Source organism: Brienomyrus brachyistius, chromosome 2, assembly GCF_023856365.1.
Source record: "Brienomyrus brachyistius isolate T26 chromosome 2, BBRACH_0.4, whole genome shotgun sequence".
In the NCBI taxonomy this organism is placed as follows: Eukaryota; Metazoa; Chordata; class Actinopteri; order Osteoglossiformes; family Mormyridae; genus Brienomyrus; species Brienomyrus brachyistius.
In genome coordinates this window covers 14,391,892-14,404,039 of record NC_064534.1, presented here as the reverse complement: position 1 = coordinate 14,404,039, position 12,148 = coordinate 14,391,892, and the positions used below count along the sequence as shown (strand labels likewise).

The following is a 12,148-nucleotide window of genomic DNA, read 5'->3' as shown; positions in this document are numbered from 1 at the left end:
TCAGCTGCTGTTGCGATGTTTCCATGTAGATATGTGCAGTGCACTTCTGTGTGTAGGCTACTTCTTGTTCAGAGGGGCTGCTTTCGTTCTTCCAAGCCTGTGCTTCCCACAGCAATCCGTTGGTGAGCGCTCTGGTTGGATGATACATGAATGGTCATTAGGTGCGTTAAGCCGAGCGCTTCCCTTCAGAGCCGTGTAAGCATGGGCATTGGCTCTGCCACTGCACTGCAACGGAAAAGGGGCTCGGCAAAGTTGATCTTAGTGCTGCCTGAGAAAGTAAAACACGGCACTTCTCGCCACTTTCGATCCTGACGTGACGGGCATAGTTCAAAAGGCTATGGCATTAAAAGGCTGATCAAAAAAAATCTACTTTAAACCAAGCGGGATGGAAGGAGCATCGCTGATATACATTTTGTTATAACTATCCGCGAACAATTGGACGAGCAGCTTCAATTTCACTAATACCTACACGATGTGCGGAGAAAGAGACACATAAGAGAATAAAATTCCTCCGGTTTGCCATTTGCTGTTGCCGAAACCGCTGATGATATGTGGTTGCGCCTGGAAGAATGGCACCGAGTTTATTTAATAATTTTTCAGCTTTCTATGTGGAATATTCACAGATCTCCTAAAGAGAACGGCGCTTGTACGCTACCTCTTAGTAGTAATAATAATACTGACTCATTCACTGCAGAAATAATCATTAGCTAATATGCGCTACGTTACGCTGATCCTTTCTATTCAACTTCAATACGAGGTGTAGGAGTACCGGGGAAAAGAAGCCACATGCCGTATTCGTCTCCAGCGGCATCCACCTGCTATCCCTCCGTCTATCCCATCTCGCAAAGTTGGTGACTATCAAGGTCTTTGTCGAGGGTCATCAGTATAAAGGAAGTAGTTGGATGCCCAAAGAAAACTAGGCATTCAAAGTAAAACTACTTTACTTGTGAGCGCTGCCTTTGTTTTTTCCCTTTTCTTTTCTTTTTTTTTTGTGCCATTTGGAAACATGCGCTAGTGTCTGCGTTTGATGGATGCTGCTGGGCATAGTCTGCTTTGAGTAACAGTACTCAGAGATCTGGGATTGAATACTTTCATTTGGCACCACTGAAGTTTTTTTTTTCATCAAAAATCGTGGATTATTTAGAGGTAGAGCATACACCATAACAACAACCGAAGCGTGGATATTTTGATTTTAAAACCAGTGGAATCGTACCAGGGGCTAACGACCTGTGAGGAAATTATAACACATTTATAAAGAGGAACACATATTTAAGAGGAGGTTTCATTATATTACATTTCCCTGACTCGGAGTTTTGTTGGATTTATCATGATGTTCATGAGTATTTTAGGATACTTGTTTCTATTTGGTAAGTAAATTTGCTTTCCTGTTGATATTCCGACCTTTTTGTGTCAATCATTATAATATGAAGAATGGGAAAAATAAATGAAGTATAATAGCAATCGGTAGGCTAAACATTTGACAAGAAAAATCGGCGAGTATGTTACGTTTAGCTATACGTGTCATATTGTATTTGCGTTTGCATGATACGCACATTATACAAAAATACTTATTCTGCTAAATGCCCGTCTAGAAAGCTACGTCATTAATTGTAATTACTGTCTATTTTACTACACGCTTTTAATGGCATTGTGATTTAACTGTAGCATTTTAAAACAAAGCAGATTGTAACAGTACACACACACACACACACACACACACACACACACACACACACACACACACACATATATATATATATATATATATATATATATATATATATATATATATATATATATATATATATATATAAACTTGTAGAAATTACATATTTTTTAAAGGAGGTAATTTCTTAAATACCGAACCATATGCGATACCTGTAAAGGTAGATGCAGCACAGCTAAACTGCTGGCTGTGAAATATTCCTCCTTAAAGGCGAGTACTGCAACAGAAGTGGCTCAGCAGGATCAAGGTCACATGAATTTCAGAAAAGTGAACGTGCATTTATACTAAAATAAGTGAAGAGTGTAGAGCAACATGCTATGGAATGAAATCCATTTGAAACAAGCTGAAATTATGAAGTCGATAGATTTACTTTACTAGATTTTTACTATATCGGAAGGGTTGGTGAAGGTAAGCCGGTGAGTTTACCACGATGAGAACTGCATACTTTCCGTACACTTATTCACAACAAGTCTAATACCTATAGCCATCCAGTTAAGCTCTCGGCTTCAAACACAATTTATAAAATAATTTTTACTGGGTGTATGTTTTAATTACCTACTTATTTAAAATGGAATGTCGCGGTACTATAAACCTTAAAGATTAACCAAATCCACTGGTAAAGATGATATGAAACAGAATTTATTTGTAGTTTCTTTCGTTGGCAGGAGAGAAATTATTCTGTTCACTTTAGTATTTGTCTGATTTTTTTCACCTCCAGTGGACGGATAAGAGCCTCTAGGTGTCGCTAATGTCCAGTAATTTGACTGTTGACGACGTGAATAGGATGCGTTTGCCTTGTAACATTATAATAGAGATGACATTTTTGTTATCATTTTGCTATCATTAGTAATACGAAAAGTTATTTTTCATTATGTTGAAGGTTTTTGTCAACTCACATCAATATTACTATAATATAAACCAGCATCTGACATATTCACTTTTCTTATTTTTAACCCAAAAGATTAAAAATTTATTCTTAATAAGAGGTATTTTGTTCAAGAATGTCTTTCACACAAATGCATGCATATTGTATCTGTATTTCCCTGAGATATCTATGAATTTCATAACAAGGCATGAACAATTTGCCAATGAATTTATCTGTGTTCTTTGACATGTGAACTCATAAAATTCCTTGCATTCCATTTACTCGATAGAGGCAGAGTAGTTGATAGTTGAGAATTTATCAGCGACCACGAGAAAAGATGTACATCTGAGCGGCTTTGTCATTGCTGAGCAGCTCTTGCATTGGTACCTGCAGCTTCCCTGCTTCTCCTATTAAACACCCTGCAAACCTGCTCTCCTTTTCATGAACTTCACCAGCAGATGCTTGTGACACACATCTTACTCTGATGCTGTTTCCATGAGAAATGTGACTTTTAGGTCAAGCTCATTGCCTAAGAAAAACATGAAACTCAGATCAGTCTTGCTTAAACGTGTGATTTCTGTGGTAAAATGATGTAAAAGTCATGCAAACGAACCACTGAAAAAAATTGCTAAATATCCTGATGCTTATATTTTGCTTGTTGTTTTGGAAGCATAATAAATAAATAAAATGGCTAAAGCCTCACAGTAAATGCTGCTTTCTGTCTGCATGAAGTGGTGTTTGCAAATTTTTCCGTAATTTCTACAGGGAAGGCAAATATGATAATTGGGTCGAATAACGGGGGAGGAAAGGGGACTATAAGGATGAAATACAATAAAGAACTAAATGATAATTCTTAGGTTTAGTGCTAGCAGAAGCAATGTTACACTGACTTGGTGACCCACTTGCTTCATGACTGTAGCATTTTGCCTACTGACTCCATTTACATCTTCCATTATTAAATTTATTCTGCTTCTCGGAAATCGTTTTTGTTATGACTTAAAACTTTTCTTCCCTAACATGCTATTTATTAGGTCGTCTTATCACGTGTGTCATTTTGTTTATGGCCATTTCTGTATCGAGGAATCTGTGGCCTCTGGAGATGTTTTCCTTTGACAGACAGACAGACAGACACACAGACACAGACTTGGACTCATATCTTTGTGTGGACCGTTCATTAATTTCTATGGGCAAAACCCTAATCTCAGCAATGGCATCTTAACCCCTTCCCAGCCCTAATGAAGTCTTTTGGGATTTTTAGTTTTTTATTGCACTCGCAGATTTTTATAAAATTGGATTTCCCCTTGTGAGGGCCAAAAAAATGGTTCCCCCCAAAGTAATGTATATCTCACCCACATAATTTTGCAGACATCACTTCAAAATTCAGAGTATAATGTTTAAGATGTTGCCTGCCTGACTGACCTACCTTCATTTCCCCAGATAAAACGATTAGTTCCTCGGCCAGCTCCTCAGCCTTGTCCGCGTCAGGAACCCATGGCTGGAGGACCCCGGTGGACTGTGTGAAGGCCAGTGACATGTGCAACCAGAGCCCTCAGTGCAGCTGGCGATACCGCATCATGCGCCAGTGCTTGGTGGGCAGAGACCGGAACGCCATGTTGGCCAGCAAGGATTGCCAAGACGCCCTTGAAGTACTGCAGGAGAGCCCTCTGTATGACTGCCGCTGCAAGCGTGGCATGAAGAAGGAGCTACAGTGTCTGCAGAACTACTGGAGCATCCACATGGGCCTGACTGAAGGTAAGACCTGGAAGAGGACCCTGCAGATTAGCTTTGTATGGGCGCAGTGGTGAGGGGGTTAAGCTAAGGGGTGATATGACACCTCAACCTGGACTTGAATCAAAGTTGAACAGGGATTACAGGATGTGATGGCACAGTGTCTGCTTCTGTGGGCACATAGATTCTGGTATGGGAAGATGATCGCTGTAGTTTAAGTATGGAAGGAACTACAAATAACTGAAATGTACCACATACACACACACACACACACACACACACACTGATATATCTATAATAGTAATTGACTTCCCATTAAGTCAGACATTTTAAAACCCCCTTGATATATGGACATGCCAGCTATATCAGTTGTCCATCACATAGTGCTAATGCTTCTGAGAGAGCTGTAATCATTTCTCTTCGGTAGTGTTAGGCACAGATTATGAGTGTCAGACAACATCACAATGCGGTTTGATTTATAACCATGAGTCCCCGAAGTCACTTGAAGGAATGACAAAAGGCGATATTGATAGAGCAGCGAGTAGGAAGCTCTTAAGGCTGTAGTTTAGCCTGTCCTTTCAATGAAATGTTGAGTTTAGCTGGAGTCCGATCTAAATTTGCAGCAGTGGTTTTTAATTTATTCCCCTGGCATTACAGCAAAAAATTCTTCTTCGTACTCCTGTTACAGTATGTGCTGCTTTGAGAAGCTACATATATGTACTCCTGACCTGCACCGATGCTGCTGATGTAGCTATAGTTCCTTTGGTCAGAGGAACCAGTTACTCGTCCTACTTTGTACTCTGTGCAGCAGTGCCTTTATTAAAATATGTTCCATGTTTTTTGATTCGGTATATTTTTTTTATATGCAACTACCAATTCTTAGACAAACATTTGCAATTGTGCCTACAGTGAGAAATCTCAGGTATGCAAATAGCAGTGATTATTAGATGAATAATAAATTTCACAAAAAGTTGACCATTTCTAGAATTTAGAGTTGCATTGTAAATAAGATGCTCAGCATTAAAACTCTCAATCTATTTCAGGGACAACTATCCAGTGCATGTCAATTGAAGGTGATATAAAACATGACAGAAGCTTTGTTTGAGAAAAAATCACATGTAGTAACAGCTTTCCACAGTTAATACTAAAGCACATTGAAATAACACAGAACAGCAAAACCAGTTAATAAGAGTGATACAATATCCTTCTGAAAGAGGACATACTGTCCACCTGAAATAGCAGATCTGATACAGCACTTTTCATTGTTGTATGATAAACTCTCGTAAAACTCCTAAACCCTAATAGACCACATAGCCAAAAATCTGTACACACATCTCTTTCTGTGGTATTTAACATACTGAAGTACAAAAGCTTTTTTTTATATTGATTGAAGAGATTAATATTTAGAAGGTGCTACAGTTTCATCGATGCGAGCACAATTTGGGCCAATCCATAGAGCGATGAACGTTTCCTGGGGGCCGTTTACATTTGCAGCTGTCTCCTAGCAATGTTCCTTTCTAAAGTAATGTCACAGAAGGTGTTCCCTGTAGAACCTCTTAAAATCATTTAAAAAGTCACTCTGCAGATGAATGGAAGCTGTGGAAGTAGTGAGGAGAGAGCATCAGTTCTGGAACGTGAGTGCAGTCAGTAACAGAGCATTGTAAACAATGGAGCCTTGGGATAATTGCCTGTTGCTCCTTGAATGCTAGATGGAGGCCCTATCAAATAGGTGTCCCCTGCGAGGCTTTTGTGTTTTGCTGTGTTTTTGAAAGCACTTGCTCTGCTATGCACACAAAAACGTTTCACATCTACTCAGTGTTAAAATGCTGATGTTGGATTACGAATTGAAATCCTCTGTGCCGTCCCCGATACGCGTCCCTGTGATGTCATGTCCCCGAGAGAAAATGTGGATCTCATCTATAATTGCATATGTTAGGTTGAAAGAAGCAAAAAGACAAATGCATTGTTCAGTTTGACAATAGGTTTGATTTAATTAGCTCACAACACTAGAATCTCAGAGGTACAAAGAAGGTAAAAGGCAGTGGGCACTGAACATCTTTGTCTATCCAAGCTCCAGTTCCTCATAATGAGGTAATTAAAACCTATGGATGACTTCTGTTGTCTTTTGTAGAATCCCCACCCTCAAAAGGAATTGGCTATAAGGCTGCAGTAGCCACGGCATGGTGGAGTAGGTAATGCCCTTCACCCAGGATGCTATGATGCTGCCATTAGGACCATGAGCAATAGCAGCAGTCAGAGACCATTACCCCAACCATCCACACTCATAGAGGGCCTCCAGACCGAGTGGCAATGAGAGGCCACTGCTGTGTGCTTAACTTCTCCTTTGGCTTTTCATTCTTCTGCACTTGCTGGGCTCTAAATCATCCGGTGACGAGTGGAGCGCAGTATTTCTGTGGGAGATCACTAGAGGGATGGGACCAGAATATTGTATAGAAACGGCCAGGCAATTCCCACGACAGCAGTGGCACTGCGTTAGTCAGTAAATCTCCCCTGAGATGCTTCTTTTTTCCATTACTATACCTTGAGGACTTATGCATGGAGCTCATAATCACTATGCAAACGAATGCAGCAAAAATGTGTAGTGAGTCAATATGATTGACTGAGAACATTATGATGAGATGTTGCCTTCAATTTATCTGAAATCACCACCCTGTACAGTCCAGAAGTATACGACAGGGTGTGACAGTTTTTGTTACTTTCATGCCTGGAGTTCTGGGACAAAGAATCCAAGCTCAGTTGGAAGAAACTTGGAGATGCAATCTGAGAGCTGTACCAGTAACAGACAGCGACCACAAAATAATTTTTTCCAAAGAAAGACATTTACATTTTGGCTGAGGTTGCCTTAAGCCTCTAGGGTTATGGTTTAAAATTTACAGAACAATGTTTAACATAGAGGTGTGTATAGGTTCCACTGTACCACGCTTATGGTTCTAACTATGCTTAGTTATTGTTGTGTAAAAAAGTCTAGCCTTGAGTATGATGAAAAGGTACACAGATGTTTGGAAATCGGAAAAATGACTCTCAATATTGACAAGAATGTTTCTATGTCTTTGTGTTAAGAACCATCTCTTCAGGAGACTGAGTACAAGGCTAAGCACGATGACTGAAAAGAGTATGAGTCACATTACTTGGTAAACGAAGCAGATGGACAGAGGTGGATACCTGTTCCTGTAGCCAGAAAAAATATGTTCTTTCTGTTTGTGTTCTAGCTGGCTGCTTAGCTGATCATACATAGATACATTTTCTTTTAAGTTGGCTACTCAGCCCACAGTCGAGAGAGACAGACCTTTGGATGCCATCAGTCAGGTGCATATGTAGATTTCTTTGTTCTGATCTTACCCTCTGCAAATTCCTCGAACAGACATTTTTGATATATCAGTCACTTGTAACGTTGTAAGTTGACATTGGGTCAGAATGCTAATTGAAGTTCTGCTTTTTCCAGTGTCAGGGTGTCACTGCAGACAAAGCACAATCTGTGGCATTTTCGTTCTAACACCTGGTTCATCTTCAGACTTCCTGGAAAACAAATTTTGTCTTGCTATTTGCTTTTGTATAAAAAGTGGAATCACTGTAAGTCCTGTGTCATTAGGTTTTGATTCCCCGGGATCCTATTAGAGCAGTTTTTCTTAAAATAGTATCATTTAATGGCCGTTTCACGATCACCATAGGTCAACTAAACAGCGTGCCTCTAAACCATTTCCAATGTCTACATAGTAATTTGAATATAATGAATGCACTCATAATGGAGTCATATATTCAGCTCATAATATCAGTACTGAAGGATCCACAGTTGATATGTTTTATAGGAGGCACTTAGGAATTCTTAGGTCCATTTATCTAGAATTCATTTAGCAAGATGTTATATTGATGCAATTAATCAGAACAAGCAATTATTTTCTAATAAGGCAGTCACACTTAGGACATTTTTTTGTACTTAGTCAGGATTTAACTTATGTGAGACCAAACTGGTTTGCAAAAAAGAAAGGCAGGAGAAACTAAAAGTCATGAAATTCATATTCAGTTTTATGACATTCTGATAGAGCAGATGTTATTTAGGTGCCTTTCAGTCCACCCGTTAAATTGCTCATCCATTAAAATGCAGCCACACTCAATTCTCCAAGCCATTGACAAACCTATAATTATAGTGTATAACCTAGGAGCCAGCATTTATTTAAGAGCCTGTTGTGTTGTTTTACTGCATCCAGAGGAGGTTACATAGATATAATGTACATGCTTGTGGAAGGTTTAGAGTGTTGGTAAAACAACTTCAAAGATAAGTAGTAATTAAGATATAAATTCACAGACAAACAAACAAACGAGAGATAATCGAATGAAAACAGAAATGCTATTGCCTTATTTTAGTAGTTACAGTACTAACTGTGGTACAGTCATGACATTCCAATGGTATGTAATGGGCTTCTCAGAATCGCATGCATGTGCACAGTTGGATTAGTGCCCTTCCATGCAGAAGGTGGTATATAGAGACCAGCACAAACAGTCTAACTATGGATTTAATTTGACCTTTTGCTAAGCACCTTTTGCAAAATTACCTGGAAGATATTTAAAAATGTGTAAAATCTTGGGGTTGATCAAATAGCCCAGATGTAATGTAAATGTAGAGTGCTAAACTGGAGAATGTCTTGGAGGTTTAGATCAATAAAATTATTTAGGGAAGTCTGGATGACAACTATTGTTATGTACATGTCTAAATCTGCATTTGTCACAGTTTATTGGTTTCATGAAGTGATTAAGGTATTAAGTACCTCATAATTAAGGTATTAAGTACCTTGTTTTAAAAGTACTTTAGCAAAAGTAAAAGGTCTACACATTCAAATCTGTTGATCTTACAAAAACTTCCATCCAATTTCTATAACCACTTATCTTATGTAAGGTCTCAGTGGGTCCAGAGTCTATCCCAGAGAATGGGGGCAGATGGCAGGGAACAACCCAGGATGGGGTGCCAACACATCACAGGATGCACTCACACATACAGCCAATTTGGTAACTCCAATTAAAGATGGCATGTTTTGGGACTGTGGGGGAAACTGGAGTACTCAGACTGGATTGCTGGTGTCAAAGGTGTGAGGTAACAGTGCTAATCACTGCACCACCTTGGCACCCCAAGTTGTTTATTTTACCGTATATCTGTTTGTCACCCATGATTGCCTATACATAATTTATAAAGGCATTGGCAGGAATGTCTATAGGGCATTCTGCAGGATTATCATATACTTGCCATTAACTTCGATGTTTGGCCATGACCTAATTTGGCAGAAAAGAATGTAATATCCACAGGTTCTTTTATGTTGATTTTTTTTTATGATCACCCTTTAATTTGTGACTTTTTGTTTTTATTCCCAGGTCTAAATGGTGAATTCTGGGGTAATACAATTATGACCTACACCAATTCCACACACATGACCTTCAAACAAGCAAAATAAGTGATAGGATGCTTATGTTTATGTATTTAGGAGATGATTTTATTCAAAGTGACATATAATTGAGAAAACCTTGCTCCAGGGCCCGGTGGTCCTGACCAAAGGATTTAACTGACAACCTGAGTCCCAACCTGCTGAGCCACACACCGCCCCAGTTCACACATTACACACATTCAAAGGCAGGGGCGGGACTCAAGCCTTCAGCACTGCAGATGTGAGGTAACATCACTAGCCACTGAATCATACACATGTATGTGCTACAGAGCAGTCCAACATAGTTTTGTGAAGCATTATGTAGTTCTAGCAAATGTTTATTAAAAAAATCGTCTTAGTGGAATTGTGCTAAGTGGTGGTAAGTCAGTTTCCAAGACAACAGCTCAAGAAGCCAAAGCTGTACATGTGGAAGAATTCTCAGAATTAATCTCAGGATGAAAAAAAAATTGTGTGTGCGTAAACGTGTGAATTAGTTTTATATTACTTTGTGGGGACCAAATGTCCCCCACAATGTGATAAAAAGCTGTTATTTTGACATTGTGGAAACCATTTTTCAGGTGCCCACAAAAATCTGTGAATGCAGGCAAAAACCAAAAAATGCTAAAAGTCTGGTTAGATTAGGGCTGGGTAGGGGTTAAGGTTGTCATGTTTGAATTAGAGTTTCCCCCAAAGAAATGAATGAAGATATAATTACAAACCTGTGTGTGTGTAAATTGGGAGTTCAATTACTTAAGCTTAAGCTAAAATTGAGAATTACAGGCCTCTCTGAACCAGGAATCCTCATTGGAAAGGTCAATTTACATAAGGTGAGGCTATAAAAATCCGTTCAAAGATTGTGATTTGGAAATGCATTGAATTACTATTATATTTGTGTACGGTAAACAAAAAACAGCATAAAAATTTAACATTTATTCATTTAATGTTTATAATTATCGTTAACAAAAAAGTGATGAGCTTACAAGCTGTTCGTCACATATGCGACCCAATTATCTAAAGCAACCACAAACTCCTTGAGTAAGGAATGGATTATATTCCTAAGGGAGGAAACTGAGTATCAGCCCAGTAAAATTAAATTAACTGGAATGTGTTGAGCACAGAAAGCCTGATTAATGATATAGTTCACTCACCAATCATTCCGGAATTCTAATTAGCCCTGAGTAGAAAAAGGGACAAGTAATTGTGTTTTTTTTTTTTTTAAATTAAAATAATATCCACTTTTAGAACAGACAATGGGACACAGAAATGACTGGTACATTCAAACTGGGTAATTACAGTCCATTTGTATATCAGTATTTTATTAGTTTTTAAAATTGTAACTATGGTGCTGAAATTTGTAACACTAAAACAAAAGAGAAGTGTGAAAAGCAGTGCTCATAAATGTAATCACAGTTTCAGCTAATCACACATAATTTGCACAAGAGTTTATCCTTAGTTACAAAACTGCTTACTACGGGGTATCTCAGAAATCAGCCTTTAACCACAGTTAAGTATGGGCATAATGAAATTTTCAAAACTACACCTTTTCAGTTGCAAGGTATGATATAAACAAAAAAAACGACTATAAGGTGAGTTTGCATGTTCTCCATGTCTACAGGTGGGTTTCCTCATTCTTGCAGATACATCAGGATCTTTAAATTGCCTACAGTATATGGTTATTTGTGTGTCCTTAGATGAAGACACCCTGTCATCCAGTCCATGGTGTCCCATATGTGGAAGCGGAATAAAATATATGTCAGTGTAACATATGTCGCTCCTGTTCCGGTTACTTCATTTTTAGGGATGTAGATGATCCACCTAGTCCCACCCTCCAAACAGTCCAAATGGTGCTACACCTGCAGTACTCCCACCTGGGCCTTAGACAAGAAGGTGTGAATAGCTATCTGACCACTGTCTCACTTCCTGTTGCTTAATCGCACTCTGATCCAAGTTTTATTTAAGGTCTGTACTCGGTAGCATTTCCTGCGTCTGCTCAGAGAGGGCTTCTGGGTATATATGGGAATAAAGGATACATCATTTAACTGTCTGTTTGCAAGAAGTGGCTTTCCTTTCACATCTGTCTTGTTCCCTGTCTTTCCTGGGATACACAGCAATGGATGTACAGAGGTACCTCGGTATATGTCCTTGATCCATTCCAGATCCTTGGACTTATACCAAACAGGACGTATACCAAACAAAATTTTCCCATAAGAAATAAAGGGAAAATGATTAATCCGTTCCCATGAAAAAAAAAAATTCCTATTGCTATTGGCATAATATACATTGATGGTGTCCTGTAATCGCTCGGACATGGAGCGGGGAAGCAACACAGGAGCCGGGAAATTGGGCGAACGAGGGATTTTAATAAGAAAACAGCAAGGAACACTGTATACCATAAAA

The 12,148-nt window shown here is 38.9% G+C and overlaps 1 protein-coding gene across 2 annotated transcripts in view; it reads left to right on the top strand.

Moving 5' to 3' along the window:
* Positions 1 to 204: 204 nt before the first annotated feature.
* The window catches only part of LOC125722339 (GDNF family receptor alpha-2-like), a 67,479-nt gene continuing 55,535 nt past the window's right edge, over positions 205 to 12,148 (top strand). For both annotated transcript variants that reach the window (XM_048998493.1, XM_048998488.1), the window contains exons 1-2: positions 205 to 1,367; positions 4,029 to 4,343. In XM_048998493.1, coding sequence (XP_048854450.1) covers positions 1,328 to 1,367; positions 4,029 to 4,343 — 355 coding nt within the window. In that variant the 5' untranslated portion in view covers positions 205 to 1,327. The remainder of the gene's footprint in view (positions 1,368 to 4,028; positions 4,344 to 12,148) is intronic.